The 16,908-nt window shown below is 45.4% G+C and overlaps 1 protein-coding gene across 1 annotated transcript in view; it reads left to right on the top strand.

The window, feature by feature from the left end:
* The window catches only part of RIMKLB (ribosomal modification protein rimK like family member B), a 63,330-nt gene extending 48,921 nt beyond the window's left edge, over positions 1-14,409 (top strand). The window contains exons 3-6 of the mRNA XM_077807388.1: positions 2,422-2,652; positions 4,627-4,713; positions 7,350-7,553; positions 13,946-14,409. Coding sequence (XP_077663514.1) covers positions 2,422-2,652; positions 4,627-4,713; positions 7,350-7,553; positions 13,946-14,409 — 986 coding nt within the window. The remainder of the gene's footprint in view (positions 1-2,421; positions 2,653-4,626; positions 4,714-7,349; positions 7,554-13,945) is intronic.
* Positions 14,410-16,908: the final 2,499 nt, after the last annotated feature.

The following is a 16,908-nucleotide window of genomic DNA, read 5'->3' as shown; positions in this document are numbered from 1 at the left end:
GCCTGGGAAGTAACTTATTACTTCTGTCCAAAGGCCAGAATGGTTCCAGTACTTAGAGGTGAGATACTCTGCATACTGTTTGCCAAATTCTCAAGCCATTCAGTCACTTCCTATAACTCTCTGGTATCTTGGTTTTTATTTCGTATTGTATGTATAGATCTGTTCTTTGAAAAGCTAATTAGTCATATACATAAACATGTTGCTGCATGCCCCACAGCCTAATGCGTGGATTGATAAATCTACTCATCAGGGCATTCAGTTCTCCTGGATGTTCATTTAACTACAAATGACTGCATCTCAGGGCCAATGCTAAATAAAAGCTTATTTTTTCAAAATGGCAGGATCTGGGTTTCCTGTTTACCTTAATGGAGCTGCCTCTAGTTGCAGTACTCCGTTGCTGGGAGACTGCAGCTAATTTTTATGATGCGCGTCAGTAGCAGTGACTCAAATTATACATTTCATTGAGTGCCTTTTTCCTCTTTGTTTTTAAACTGTCTTCTCTAAAGGGAGAGAAAATGCTTTTTGTTCTGGAGAGAACAGTGTCCAGACCAGTTTGAATCTAAACAAAGGGCCAGATTATCCTCTTGGTTAAATCATTGTAATTCCAGTGTCACTCCATGGGAGCTGATGGCCTGACTGAATTTATACCAGTTGTAACAGTCAAATCTGGTCCAAAATATTTAGGAGGACATTGGAGGTGGTTTATACTTCTCCTTCAGATTGCTGCATCCCTTTTGCAAACTCCTGAAGCCAAAACCTACTCAATTTAGTATATTCCATTTTAAAGAGAAAATGCCAAAATGGATTGAGAGAGATTTTTTTTTCATCAGAAAACTGCATAATTCCAATTCACAACACAAAAATATACAACGGCTACTGTTGAAAAAGCAATTCTCACTAATGTAAACTGTTACTCAACTTCCATGTGTCTCAATACATGCATGTAAATAGGATAGTGAAAAGTGGGTGTGAATGGAGATTTAGGCGGGGAAGAGTGTGTCTAATGGAGAATGCTACTATATAATTGTTCTGACAACGTCAAAGTTCCGTGCTTGCCAAATCAGAGTTCCTTTTCATGTTGAAGGAGATGGTGGCCCTCTCCCTGATGTTTGCATCCCACTTGGGTTTTTTGCAGTGGCTATTTCTAATCTTGTTTGAGAAAGCACTGTAAAATGGTGTTGTGAAGCCTGCTTGCTTAAACACGCAAGTCATGTCAGCTGCAATGCGGCAGTGCTTGGTGCTAATGAGGTGAGCTTTCAGAGCAGCCTTCCTCTTGTGTGTGCTCTCTCTCGTGCACATATATATGTGTGTGTGTGTCTATACACACACACACATATATAATATATACACACACATGCACGCACAATAGTAGGAGAGGGGATTGGGGAAAGGGATCTGTATTGGGAATGGCTCTGTTTCTGCTCTTTCCAAAAAAAAGAAAAGGTTCTGTGTCTGTGTGCATGTGAAGGTGGGGAGGGCATCTTTCTCCATGCATTGCAGGGTAGAGGTGGCTTCTCCTTTCTATTAAAGGCATGATCTGAAATGTATCTTAGGTGGGAGGAGGGATATGAGAGGAAGAGGAGCAGAAAAGACCTGTCTCCAAGAAAAAGCATTAATTCAAGTGCTCCTTAAAAGCAAAATGAAACACAAACTGTCAATATAGCAGTTGTATACTGTGGATTTGCAGCCCTGTTTTAAAAATAAATCCCCTTTTTTGTTATGGGGATAGTCAGCAAATACACAGTACCAGATTTGAATTGTTCCAGCTGGCTTCCATTGTTTATGGAAATCTAAGCTCATTGTTATCTCTTTTCCTATCTCTTCTCTCCTCCTTTAACCATTACGGTACCAATAGCAAGTGTCATCACCTCAGTGAATTGCACTGACTGATGAGTTTCCATCAGTTTTCACTTTATTGACCTGACAAGATGATCAAAATGACTTCTCGGCTCCCAACCCACTGTCATCTGCTAGGTCCTCCTCAGGAGACTTGACATCTTCTAAAAGCAAAGCCATCATACTTACTTTCCTGCAACTTGTTTCACTCCAACTTTCCCTCCCACCCCACCTCATCCCTCCAGACACACAGACTGTTGGATTAGATTGGTATTTTCCCATCTCTAATAATTCATCACTCTGAGGGCTAGTCCAGGATTGTCCAGACCTAGTTTTAAATATATCACTGGGGGGGACAGGAAGGATTTTTTGCCTCTGTGTACAAAGTGGCACAGTTGACTAGGTCTGTTATAAGAGTAACGGGGTGCCATTTAAACATAAGGCGTTAGACATCTGTTAGATGCAGAATACAGATGGATCGATGGTGTGATCTGGTATTATAATTATTTCTATGCTTTGTTTATCCATCTGTCATCTTCTTGAGCCCTTGGAGTTGATTGGAATGGCTTTCCTTTCCTTCCCTAGGTCTCCGGGTGAATGGGGAGCTCATTACTGCCTATCCACAGGTGGTGGTTGTACGTGTGCCAACACCCTGGGTCCAGAGCGACAGTGACATCACGGTCCTTCGCCACTTGGAGAAGATGGGCTGCCGGTTGATGAATCGGCCCCAAGCCATCCTCAACTGCGTCAACAAGTTCTGGACCTTCCAGGAGCTGGCTGGTCATGGTGTGCCTCTTCCAGACACCTTCTCCTATGGTAAGCCCATTGGGTTAAAAGGGCAACATACTAAAAGCACTTACAGCAGGTGGGACATTAGTCAAGTTCGGCAAGGCCCTTATTATTGGGTTGCAGTGTGTAACTGCCCTAGAGGAGTGTTGTGTAGTGGCTAGATTGGGGACTGGGAGTCAGGACTGCTTGATTGTTCTATATTGGGCTTTGCTGTGACACCATGGGCAAGTCATTTAGGCTCCATGCCCCACTTTCCCCATCTGTAAGGTGGGGTATTGTGAAGATTATTATCTAAAATACTTTGATATCTTCAGATGAAAAAGCTATGTCCCTTGTTCAACACACAGATAATGTGTGGAACTCAATGCATTACTGAAGTCAAGAATTCAGCTGTATTTGAAAAAGGATTAGAAATGTATATGATCAAGAACATCCACAGCTATATTGGATAGGAAAAAATGCATAAGGGTTACAAATCCTCGTGCTTTATTATCAAAAACCGTCTGGTATTAGGAAGATAATTTCCCCTACAGGATGATTACTCAGTCCTTGTCTACAAGTGGTTTTATTGTACCTTCCTCAAGTGTGTTGTACTGGCCACTGTCAGAGACAGGATACTAGGCTAAATAGATCTGTGCTCTGATCTAGTATGGGAACTTCTTTGTTTTTAACTGTAATGTATTTAAGAATGGAAGATTCCCTCTCAGCCTCCTTTTCTGCTAAGGAAAGGGGGAAGTTTATTGTCTCTGTGCAGAAACACCAACAGGCTCTAGTAATGGGATCTGTCATACAAAGTCTCAGTTAACAGGAGAACTGATCCATGAATAAAATCTGTCCACCTGTTACATAAACTAATGTGATATAAATAAAACAGATACTTATTTGAAAAGTGACTGTGTCCTTGCATTAGAGATTCAGACGTCCCAACTGTTGGGGAAGGGGAGATGTGTGTTGTTCCTTTGAGAAAGGGGGACATGAAGAATGAGGGGTAACGAGAGAGTGTCTCCCATCCTGCACAGCTCGCCCTGTCTATATAACAAATTGGATTCAGGGTTGCGCTCTCTTCTGTTTAAGTGGTAGGTGGCTTGTAAAGGGTGGCATTGCCAAGAAGAGCAGGAGATGTTGAGCTGCTCATATTCCATTGTGAGCAGCAAAATCCAGGGCGGCAGCAGCTGCTGCTGATTTTCAAACTATCACCCTGACTTGAGTCCTCTGCTTTACTGCACAAGCCTCTGAGGGCTTTCATTCTCTCTCCCTCTAACCCCCTCCCTTCTGTTCCCCACACTACAGTCAGCCCTCTGAATGAAGGGTGAATTGAGCTTATCAGGTAACAGCCTAACATTAGGCTGTTATCAGGTAAACAACATTTAAAAACGACTCTTCTAGTGGCTTTATAGATGGAGTGGGATGGAGGAGTGGAAACATTAGTCCCGGAGTTAGGGGGGCAGGCTGAGATGTGAGGAACTCAGATCTAGGAATCTGGGGAGGTAGAATGGGACAGGATTTGGGGGGTGCTGGTCCCTGTATCACATCTTGTTCCCCTGCTACACGTAGCCAGGATGGACCTGTGTCTCCAGAGCATTCCCCTATTGGTTCCCTGCCAGGTGGATGGGAGGCAGGTAGGTGGGAGTTGATAAACATGGAGAAGGAAAAGGGAGCAGGAAGAACAATAGAGTTCAGGGGAATTAAGATTTGGGGATTGGGTTTTTCCTCGTGGGTGGGGATCAGGAGTTCCAGGGAGTATTGGGGCATATTTGGAAGGAAGATGAGATAAGGGCAACAATACCCTTTCCCAATTACTACGGGTTAATGTCTCATAGATGACATGTGTCAGGGAAGTGCTGGCCCTTCTGAATGATCTGCCTTCTATTAACCTTTGGCCTACACTGCTGTCTTCAAGACCAGAGGTGGAAGGGGTATAGTCTGTATCCAGCAGTCACAGATTAGATTGGTAGTATCTGACTGGCAATTTGTAACGTTTCTTCGTTCTCTTCTTGTCAGGTGGTCATGAGAACTTTGCCAAAATGATTGATGAAGCGGAGGTGCTGGAGTTTCCCATGGTGGTGAAGAACACACGGGGTCATCGAGGTGGGTGCAGGGATGAGGGGAAGAGGCGTGTGGTGGTAACCAGCATTCCAGGGTTCCATGTGTGGTGAAGGGAAAGGGGCTTGAAGAGGCTTTATGTTGGGGGTTAGACTTTGATTTCCTTCTCTAAATCCTTCCAACTTCTGAATTGCTTCTGAGCGTTGAACAGACTTTAAACATGGAAGGCAGTTTTTAAATCAGCTGGTAACTTGTTCAAGGAGCATAGAATAGAAATAACAGGGGTCCTGCATGTGGTGCATTCACAGAGCCGTGTGAGGAGCCAGGACTGGAACAGCAGAAGGTTTCTACAGCTTTTGAGTGAGTGGCACGGGCACAACTGTGGAGAGAGGCTCCAGGACTTGGAATAGTAGTGGAATTAAGGGGAAATTTCTAAATAAGCTTAAGAGACTACAGCTCAGTTCAGTGAATCTTAATATCTTTTTCTTTCTACTTAGCGTTGCCAATAGTCAGGTTTCAGTTTAATCAAGGCATTAAGTACCAAACTGGACCTAAATTCTACAGCTGGATTTCTGATTTTGTGACTTTGGTGCAGATTCAGCAGCAGCTTCAAATAACTGAATAAGAACCTCATTTTGTAATTTAAATATTAAGTGTTAAATCAGTTTATCTTAATGTTAAATCAGTAGATTATCAAATGAAGACAGGTGTAAGCCGATGTGTTTCTGCACAGGGGATTGCACCAATTTAACTAAATTAACTTTAAAAACTGATTTTAGTTAGTGATGAAAGTTTCTTACGTAGCCAGAGCCTTAGACTCTGGAGCATGATTATGCAGTAAAGGGTGAATCTGTGCAATATGTGGGACCCAGGATTTAACTTGACACTACGTGGTATTCTGCTGATTAGATCTACTAAATATAATCAATTAGATAGTTTACAGCTATCAAATTTCTTCTCCTTCCAAATTTCTTCCAATCTGGGCTTGCATAAACCCCTGTTTATAAGGGGTACTTTAAAGCACACTTAATCCAGTGTGTCTGTACAGTGTCGTTTCAGTGGCATGAATTCTTAGATGAAAAGCTTCCCCCCAAATACTTTGAAGTTAAATACAGAACAGCAGATAGCAAATGATATTTTAGAAAACAGTGGCTTACATGTTATATATGGTGAATGAATTTAACCACTCACGCTTAAGGCCATTAGCAGTGCAACTTGCATCAGTGCAAATGGGCACATAGTTTTTTATCAAAATGCCACACATCTCTGGTACCACATAATCCCACTGAAATGGGCAGTATCCTACCATCTTCCAAGTCCTTGGTGTTTTCATCCCCATTTTGGGAGCACAGTAGCTAGGAGAGTGGGGAAGTAGGGGATAAGCAGCAGCATGAGGAGAATGAGCTTAAGTGTGGACCGGGACTGAGTAGGTGGTACCAGTACTATCTTAAATCCTTCCGAAGCAGTGCTCCATTACTGCTGGCTTTAGCAGCTCCATGTTACATAGGAGTCTTTTGCTACACAGACCCTAAGCCCTGAAGGAGCAGAGCCTGCTGAGGTGGTACCCCCAACACAGTACTTCATCTCCTCTTCCTTCTGCTTTTTTTTCCCATTTCCTCGTTAAACGAGGCAGTTTATCAAGGGATTTTGTAATGCAGTAATGTTGCAGCATAATTCAGTGAAGCTCTGCCACATAAATTGGTGGTGCCTTACTGCAAAATGTAAATCTGTGCCATATAATACAAGAGGTGTCAACAGAGGAGGAGAGCAATTAAGAGATAAGGCTGATGAAGGAAAGGAAATGAACTACAGAGTAGTGGAGACTGTTCCAGAAGTGCCTTTCACAGACACTGGGGAGATTACATGGAGGGATGGGAAGTCTCTGTGAGGTGAGCTGAGGAAACAAAGTGAGGAGTAAAAAGAATAAATTAGAGATTGGCTGAAGTAAATCTTTAGAATAGTTTGCTGGCAAGGGGCATTGAATTTCTAAAGAAACAAGCTGGCCCTCTTTCACCAACTGTCAGTATGCCCCACATTATTTTTAGTGGAATAAGCTGCTGAAGTTGTCTCATTTTATCAGCTCCATCAGTGTCAGTCACAGCTACATTTCTCTCTAAACGCTTATGTTCCATTGGACGTCTGTCACCCCACTACTGGGATGTTGTGGGTACAGGGGTGCTGTTTTCCTCATGTATTACTATGATGATTTTACAGCAGTGGACTAATGCCATAGCATACTTCCTACAGTGCATCTGGGTAGAGTTCTAAGTTAACTTTGTTTTTATACCTTGAAGTTCCAGCTTTCTGCTTTAAATGGGGGAGAGGTTGTGCTGTTGGTTGCATGTGTGCTTCTCTCTGTGGTTTGTGTCTCCTCTCCTGTCTTACCAGGCACCTGTCCCAAAAGGGGTGGGAGTTATAAGGCCCAGTTTCTCTATTAAAGAGCTTTTTTGGCTGACTTACCACCCTGACTGTCTCAGTACTTGGTACATTCAGCAGCACTGACGCAGTTGAGTACTGATCTACACAGGAGAATGTGTAAAGGGATATAAAATATATCCAGCTCATGAGGATAGGCAGTTTTTTTGGAGATTCTTCATGTGCTGAATCTATAACACAAGACAAGTCTAGCGGCTCTTGCCCTTGTTCCCAGTTCCCACTCTCAATGTTTTCTCTTGGAACAGGCAAAGCTGTATTCCTGGCACGAGATAAGCACCATTTGGCAGACCTGAGCCATTTAATTCGTCATGAGGCCCCTTACCTGTTCCAGAAATATGTCAAGGAGTCCCATGGCAAGGATGTTCGTGTCATCGTGGTAGGCGGCCGCGTGGTGGGGACCATGCTGCGCTGCTCAACAGATGGGAGGATGCAGAGCAACTGCTCACTTGGTAGGAATAGCATTGTTTGTGGTCTTGATTGGAATTTGTGGAGCCCAATGGGAGATGAGTGGCAACCCCAATTTAAATGAGAAGTTGCACATTTTATTTTTTATTTATTGATGTTTATTACAGTAATGTCTAGGGGCCACCAGAGGACAGGATCCCATTGTGCTAGGAACTGTACAAACATAGAATAAGACAGTCCCTGCAACAAAGAGCTTATAGTCTAAATAGAGAAGACAGTATGGGAGAAAAAGATAAGACGCACAAGTAGTGTGAATGATGCAATGGTGGCAAATGTCATGTTAGTGCCATGGTATTTTTGGTCTTTCAGTGGGGTTATATTAGAAGGGGATAAGCTAGATCAGGGGTTCTCAAACTTCATTGTAGCGTGACCCCCTTCTGACGACAAAAATTACTACAGGACCCAAGGAGAGCGGGCCGAAGCCTGAGCATGCCCAAGTCCCGCCATCCTGGGAGAGGAGGAGAGGCAAAGCTGAAGCTCCACCTCCACCTTCCCAGGCCAGGGGGCATCAAAGCCGAAGCCCAAGGGCTTCAGACCCAGGCAGGGGGCCTGTAACCTGAGCCCTGGGCCCCAGCAAGTCTAAACCAGCCCTGGCAACCCCAATAAAATGCGGTTGCACCCCACAGTTTGAGAACTGCTGAACTAGATGGAAAGACACAGGAAAGAAGGGGATGGGAGGGGTTGGAGCAAACCAATCAGCACAGGGGAGAGAATGTTCAGAGTGAAAACTGGAGAGAGCTGTCTGACATCAGTGTCTGTCAGCCCCTGCTTAAAGTGTTTTCTGCAGCTGCTGGACCAGCTTCAGTCTCTGGCTGGCTCCTCCATGCAATTTCTTTCCCAAAGACACATGGCTCTTAGTGTCCTCAAAGTTGGTGTGGGGGAAGGGGTCCTCCCCTGCATAGTTCTGGGGAGTGCGGTGGGGGGAGAGTTGACCCTAGCTGGGCCCCATTTTTACCACCTCCTTCACATGCAGTACAGCTTCAAATCTTATGGGAGATCAAAAAAGTTTGAATAATTGGGGAATTTTCAGTGTAACAGATACTAGGGGACATGACTCATTTTGAGAGATGACTTGAGGAAAGGTGTTTCAGATTGAATACTCTATAACTTAATTCTTCCTAAGATGCTGAGCATCCACAGTTCTCATTAAAGCAAGTAGGAGCTTTGAACATCAGGCCATTAGTGTATATGGCACACTAAAGCAAAGATCCCAAAGAGCTTGGCAAAACACGTGCGCATACATGTCTGAAATCTAGATATACCTCTGAACACTTAAACACCCACCACTGAAATACAGGCATTCTGGGGCAGAAGTTTTAACATTAAACAGCGGTGCTGTATAATATTTTAGTACAGGAAATTAATATATATACAATTGAATCTGCAAGGGGAATTGTAGGGAATCAAAATAACTGCTATCCAAGCTAGAATTCAACCTGGACACTGGAGTTAAGAAATCTGCAAAAGATTTTTAAAATATGGGGTCAGCAGTACTCCCTTTTGTTTTTTTGTGTGGGGTGGAGAAGATTGCTTTATACTGAGTAAAGGTGGCCTTAAAAGGTTTTTGTTAAATGTTATTTTACTTTTGACCTTAGCAATATTTGGAATACTATGTCTAGTCCTCCCTGGTCTTGTTCAAAGGCTTCTTAAGAGTGCTTAGAGATGTGTATTGGGAGCCCACACTTTGGCTTAAAGGGCGGGGTGCTAAATCTTCAACAAAGATGCTCTTTCTTTCAAATATTCATTAGGCATTTGAATTAAGTAAGGCATTGTTTGCACTACAGTGGCACAGCTACAGTGCTGCGGTTGTGCTTTTTGTGGTGTCATAGGGCACGGCTACACTTGCAGATGTAGAGTGCTTTGAGGTAAACCCGCCTTCAGAGAGCGCAGTAGGGAAAGCGCGGCAGTCTGTCCAGACTGACAGCTGCAAGTGCACTGGTGTGGCCACATTTGCAGCACTTGCAGCGGCATTGGGAGCGGTGCATTATGGGCGGCTATCCCACAGAGCACCTCTTCCCATTCTGGCGCTGTGGCTTGTGGGAAGGGGGCGGGGCATTCTGGATCCTGTCGCAATGCCCTGTGATGCATCGGTTCGCATCCCAGCAATCCCTGTGCCTCAGTCCACATCTGGCGCCATCTTTCAACATTTTTTGTACTGCGCGCTCTGTCTTCCCTTTCGGTCTGCGGAAATGGAGCCTGAACTGCTGAGGAGTATGCTGATGAGTCTCGCCAGCACATCACATTTGGCAGCATAGTTATTCCTTATGATCCAAGGTGACAGTGAGGGCTCCGATGATATCGACTCTTGTAATGCATATGACACGAGTGTGCTTGTGGCATTCATGGACATGTTCACCACCGTGGAATGCCACTTTGGGGCTCAGGAAAGAAGCACTGAGTGGTGGGATCACATCTTCATGCAAGTCTGGGATGATGAGCAGTGGCTGCAGAACTTTCAGATGAGAAAAGCCACTTTCATGGGACCTGTGAGGAGCTCGCCCCCACCCTGCTGCGCAAGGACACAAGATTGAGAGTTGCCCTGCCGGTGGAGAAGTGGGTGGCTATTGCAATCTGGAAGCTGGCAACTCCAGACAGCTACCAATCGGTCGCTAACCAGTTTGGAGTGGGAAAGTCAACCGTTTAAATTGTGTTGATGCAAGTTTGGAGGGCCATTAATCACATCCTGCTCAGAAGAACCTTGACTCTGGGTAACGTGCATGACATTGTGGATGACTTTGCACAAATGGGTTTTCCTAACTGAGGAGGAGCGATAGATGGCACACACATTCCAATTCTAGCACCAACCCACCTAGTCTGAGTACGTTAATCAGAAGGGTTATTTCTCTTTGGTTCTCCAGGCGCTTGTGGATCACCGTGGGCATTTCATTGACATTAACGCAGGCTGGCCCGGAAAGGTGCATGATGCATGCATCTTTCCGAACACTGGCCTGTTCAGGAAGCTGCAAGCCAGAACTTTTTTCCCAGACCAGAAGATCACCGTAGGGGAAGTGGAAATGCCCATTGTGATCCTTGGAGACCCCGCTTACTCTTTAATGCCATGGCACTTGAAACCCTACACAGGGAGCCTTGACAGCAGCAAGGAGCGGTTCAACAACAGTCTGAGCCGGTGCAGAACGACTGTGGAGTGTGCTTTTGACAATTTAAAGGGCTGCTAGTGCTGTCAGTATAGGAAGCTGGACCTGGCCGATGACAGCATCCCCGTGGTTATATCCATGTGCTGTACCCTCCATAACATTTGTGACGGGAAGGGTGAAAACTTCACTCAGGTATGGAACTCAGATGTTCAACACCTGGAGGCTGAATTTGAACAGCCAGAGATCAGGGTTATTAGAGGGGCCCAGCGTGGGGCTGCAAGGATTAGGGATGCCTTGAGGGAGCAATTTGAGCTGAAAGCCACCAGTAATGTCTGGTGCCCCGCACGGGAGCGAAGTGCAGTGGTTCCAATGTTAGTAGGACTCTGTGTCTGCTATGCTGACTTGCAGTGCCTGTTTCTTTCCTGGGTTAAGGTATCTTTTACTTTATGCAATGATAAAGAATGTTTTCAAAGCCAAAAAATCCATTTATTGAAAAGAAACACAACTGCTTGGGAAACAGAAAGGGCAAGGGGGTGGAGTGGGAAACGGTACAAGCACAGATTTCCGTATGTCCTGTTACGTTACTCGGCCTTCCTGTCTGGAGTGCTGTGCAATGAGTGCTGCACTTCAGGATGGCTATACTGCATGGTGGTGGGGGTTGAGTGCAGTGGATAAGGGTCGTAGTTTTCAGGGCTAGGTGGTGAAGCTGCAGGTATTGGAGGCAGCTGGTGACGGTAAGAACCCAGATATTGGGGAAAGTGGGTGGGAGGTGGCATGGAGGCACAAGGGAAAGAGTTTTGGGACAAGGGCTGCAGGGGGGCGGGCGCAGTAGTGCTCCGCCTGCATGGCTATGAGCGTCTGGATCAAGTCCCCTTGGCGCCCCATTATGCTTATCAGCCGATCCGTGCTTTGCTGCCGGAGCACCGCGCTTTTGTGCCGGTGCTCCTCATTCTGCTGGCGGATCCTCCTTTCACTGTCCCGCCACTCCTGCACTTTTTGATTTTCATTATTTGAATGCTACATTACTTCATGCAACATGTCTTCCTTGCTTCCACGTGGCCTCTTTCTGATTCTTTGGAGTCTTTCAGCCGGTGATAACATGGATGGCTGAGATCTCAAGGTTGCATTTGTAAAGGCAAAATGCAACACTTAACGGAGGCAGCATTGTTCACACCAGACAAAGCAATGATTCCCCCATATTTAAGAACAAGCACAGTCTACACAATAGCATAATTTGCCTGTCCTAAAGCGAGCGCACATAACTCCCAGGAGCCCCAAAATGGTGAGTAAGCACACGGTCAAGTGTGACTGACTGTTTCACGGCTGTACTGTCCTCTGGGTTTCTGTGCCTTGGGGAGAGCCAACAGTGGCAGGGGCCCCTATACTGAACATTGTGCCAACATTTTCCACAGGAGTTCATCCTGGAAGATACCTCACTGCTGAGGGTGACCTGGGAAGCAAGGGAGGGTCTTCTCCTGCAATGCGGTTTCCGCCCTGGCCCATATGCAGCTTGCCTGTGTGCAGCAATGATCCCCTCGCCTCTCACAGCACAGTGGCGCGGACAAGTTAGCATTACTGGGACAAGGACCACAGTGGCTCTCCCAAGAAACCTGCGCAAGCACATTGCCCAAGTTCTGGACGAGACCTTTGAAGAGATCACTGAGGCCGATTACCGCGATGTGAGAGAGCACATCAACGCCCTATTCTGCATCTAGGCATCAATGCAGCCATAGCCCTCCTCGCCCCAAGAGCCCACACCGAATAATTTATTTCCCAAAATAAAAGCCACTTACTGGGGTCCTCCTCTGGTGTTTGTCCTTCCCCAAGCACTGGCCGCCGCGACTGGCTACCTTAATCCTGGCTTGAGAACAGCTTCTGGCTGCATGCATCTAGGGATTCCGGGGTGTCTTCCTCTGCCTCAGCACCCTCGCTCCTGCTTTGCTGTTCCTTCTCCTCCTCCTGTCTTGTTCCACAGGGCTCTGAAGTGTCAATGGTGGTCCTCGGAATAGAGGTGGGGTCACCCCAAGTATCGCGTCCAGCTCTTTGAAGAAATGGCAGGTCGCAGGGGTAGCACCAGAGTGGCTGTTTGCCTCGCGGTCTTTGTGTTAGGCATTCCGCAGCTCCTTCACTTTAATCCTGCACTGCAGTGCGTCCTGGTCATGGCCCCTTTCCATCATGTATCTTGATATCTGCCTGAAGGTATGGCTGGAGCGCAGCTGGGACTGTACAGCTTCGTCCCCCCAAACACTGGTGAGGTCCAGCACCTTACCATTGCTCCATACTGGCGATTGCCTGGTGGGTGGAGGCATGGTCACCTAAAAAGATTCGCTGAGAGCACTCCATGCCTGGCTGAGCAAACAGGAAGGGGATTTTCAAAATTCCCTGGGAATTTAAAGGGCGGGTCTGACGGTTGGTCACCTGAGGGCAGGGCAGTAGAGTTCAAAGTGATGACCAGAGTGGTTAGAACAGGCATTGTGGGACACTTAGGGAGGCCGATCAGAGTGCACTAACAGACCAGGGTGTCTGGTGCCGCAGTGCTCCAGTGGTGGGCGCACCAAACGTTATTCCACTCACTGAGGTGGAGTACCAGGAGCACTCTAGCCGTGGAGTCAGAGCGCTCTACGTGCCTTGCCAGTGTGGACGGGTAGTGAGCTAGTGCGCCCAGGGCTTCTTTAATGCGCTCTAACTCGCAAATGTAGCCAAGCCCATAGTGTAGATGCTTCCTATGTCCACAGAATGGGTTAGGTCGTGCTAAATATGTAGGACAGGGTGCAAAATTTTTCGCAGCCCTCACTGATGTAGTTAGGTCAATCTAATTTTTAAGAATAGTCTGTCTTAAATGTTAAATGAATTTTTAGTTTTTGTTTCCTCAACTGCTTAGCTTTCAGGCTTATCTTTTTTGATGTCGTATCACTGATTCTTCAGTTACCATAGTCTTCCAGCATAGCAAAGATCTGAGTAGCTAATAGGAGAAGCAAGCAATGCTCTTAGGTGGGGGGCAGAGGGATGACACTGTGTCAGACCACCTTGTAACGGAACAAAGAAGCAAAACAGACACATGGCGTGTGTTTTTTAATTTGCAGGTCAGCTTTAACACCCCTACAAATAAAAAATGTGTTGATATCCTTCCTGACCAAAAGTGGTCACACCCTTCCCTGCAGCACTCTGGATTTTCCTTGGATGTTTCCCATCCAAGAACTGAGCCATCCCTACTATGCTCAGCAGGTGCCATTTGACCAGATTGCAGCCTGAGGGCTGACCCTTCTTTTCCCTTTTGCCAGGCGGTGTAGGGATGATGTGCTCACTGAGCGAACAAGGCAAGCAGCTGGCAGTCCAGGTGTCAAACATCCTGGGGATGGACGTGTGTGGCATCGACCTACTGATGAAAGATGATGGCTCGTTCTACGTCTGTGAGGCCAATGCAAATGTAGGTTTCATTGCCTTTGACAAGGCTTGTAATCTAGATGTAGCTGGTATCATAGCGGACTACGCCGCTTCTCTCCTCCCCCCCGGTCGCTTGACGCGGCGCATGTCCTTGCTCTCTGTGGTGTCCACGGCCAGCGAGACGAGCGAGCCAGAGCTGGGCCCTCCAGCTAGTGCCGCTGTCGACAATATGAGCGCTAGCTCCAGCTCTGTCGACAGCGACCCTGAGACCACGGAGAGAGAGTTGCTCACCAAGCTCCCGGGGGCTTTATTCAACATGAACCAGCTACTAGCCAATGAGATCAAACTCCTTGTGGAATGATGCCACGTGTAAATACATGACCAGCAAAACTCTTGTGCATTTTTTTTTAAACCAACTTGCAATGCTGTTTATCAGAGAAGCTCAGGGAGATGAATGGAGTGGGGAGGGAATTAGTCGAAAGGGTGAGATTAAAAGGTGCATGTTCTCCGCTTGCTGCTCTTACTTTTTAATCCTCCACAACATATGATTGGCTTCATTTTTTGGCAGCCAATCTCTAGTCAGTGATACCCAGTTCAAACCCACGTGGGGATTTTATTTATGTGCCGCTGTGGTCCCAAGCTTATCACAGAACTTGTGTATTGATGGGGAAATATTACAGCGCAATTCACGCTTCTGGTTTTGGAATGCTATCTTACAATTCTCCAAAAGCATCTGTGAACTCATGCAGCTGTGAACTCTCTCCTGCCTCTTTAAGAGCTTGATCTTGTGAATTGCTTGAGTGCCTTTAGTTTCCAAGAGAGCTGAGGGTGCTCAAGGTCTGATATTTCAAAGGTGCTGAGCAGCTGCAGTTCCCATTTACGTAAGTGGGAGCTGTGAAAGTTCAGCATCTCTTAAAATCAGCCCGTTGTGACCTTGCAGGATCTGGCCTTGAGTGATGGGGCAGGGACAGGAAACTTGAGCTTTCAGTACAAACCTGCGACTTCTGCCATCTCAGTATTAACTGGCATGTGTCCACAAAAATGTGTCCATATTTGTTTATAAAGCTTTTGAGGGGGGGATGTTTTTTAAATTTGTGTTTTTTATCATTTTAAATCCTGGGGCAGGTGTGTAGAGGAATCAGTCATGTTCTCATTCATGGCAGAAGTGGCACGTTTTAACTATTTTTGCACGATTGGAGGAGATAAACAGCATTGTAATGTTCGGTGTACAAAATAATGTTTAATCCAATGTGAAAAAGAATTACACTAGTTTAAAACAAATGTGCATTGACTTGTATTTGTTAGTGTTTTAGTCTTTTTGAGAGAGAGATGCTATGTTAATGTTCCATTTTTTTAATACATGCTAGTCCAACACACCCTTCTCTATGCCTGCATCTTTAACAGTGGCCAAAGTGAGAACACCACAAACTATTTAACAAAACACTGACTTGAAGCCTGTAAATCATTCTTTTATTTTTGTCATTTTTTCCCTGGGAAACGTGGTAGGGTGTGGAGGAGGGAAAAGGTTGGTTGAAACCTCAGACATTTAGGATAAAACTGAAGTTGGTTCGTTACCACTATTACTAGGCTTGTATTTTCCACACTGAAAATGTCTCAACTCTGATGTCAGCTGAGCTCCAAAACATGGATCCAGGAGAAAAATACACAGTTCTTGGCATTGGGAAACTATGCAGCAGATTAAAAAAAAAAAAAAAGGGCTCAGCTAGAATAAAAATATAAAAGGCCACAAGCAATGAATAGATGGATCCTGGACCCTGTGTATGTGTGTGTGCTTTGCTTTATTTCTTTTTGGTTTGGGGCTGTTCAGTTTCGTTTTTTCAGGCTGACTGATTTTCTTTCCTCAGTCCTTCTGGCTGTGCATTTTCTCATTCAATTTGAGCAGTTTTGGGAAACAAAGAACCAAAACAGCAGTGTTGGGTCCATTTTGAAGTCCCCACCTTCCTCCTCCTCACCTCCTGCTTGTTCCTTCCCTCCTTCTGGGTTCATAAAGCACTGGAACTATAGATATAGATAGATAGATATATATATATATAGATATATATATATATGCGCCTCTTTTTAGGGGAAAAAAAGTAAAACGTTTGTGACTGAAAGATGGTTTTGTGAAAAGAGGGTTTGGAGGGGTGTTTGTGTGTGTGCAATGCTGCTGTTATCTGGATACTTTAAAGGAGCATGTCCCATGTATCCGCTGAGGCTCTGCGCTTCCTACCCCTGTGGCCCCTCCTCACCTCTCCGCTGCTCTGCTGCTTTACCGTCGCTCGTTTGGATCTTAAACAAACACAACTCATGGACACTACGGAGAGAGACTTCAAGAGGCAATAAACAGAACAGTATTAACCTGCTTTCATGGAGGTTTGATCATGCTTATTTGTACAGTTTTTTTAATTTTAAAAAGGAATGTAATAAAATGAGGGGTTTTTGTAGAATTAAATATTGTTATTAAAAACAAGTGGAAGGTTGATTGTTGATGTTAGCTGATGGAGTGATCCAGATGATCCAGCAACAAAAGACGTTTCAACAGTCAAGGTCATCTCTGAGGTTTTATTCCTGAACCTTCAAGTGCACAGATTATAACAAACGAAAACAAAGGTTTTCCCTTGTATAAAAAATCAGTACACCCCAGTACAGGTTACATCCAACCTAACTTTCTAATTACTGGGTGGGAAAGCTCTGCCTCCTTACAGGCTCTTGTCCCTTCATATGCTTACTAAGGAGCTGTTTTTTAAATAATGTTCTGTATTCCCTTTGAGACCCGATTGAGCCTGCAGTTTCCAGCCCTACTTTAATATACACACTGTGAGCACCTGTGGGGGATATAAGTGAGGGAGGGTGGACAAGT

This window comes from Eretmochelys imbricata, chromosome 1 (assembly GCF_965152235.1).
Source record: "Eretmochelys imbricata isolate rEreImb1 chromosome 1, rEreImb1.hap1, whole genome shotgun sequence".
Taxonomy (NCBI): Eukaryota; Metazoa; Chordata; order Testudines; family Cheloniidae; genus Eretmochelys; species Eretmochelys imbricata.
This window is presented reverse-complemented; position numbering and strand designations above follow the sequence as displayed.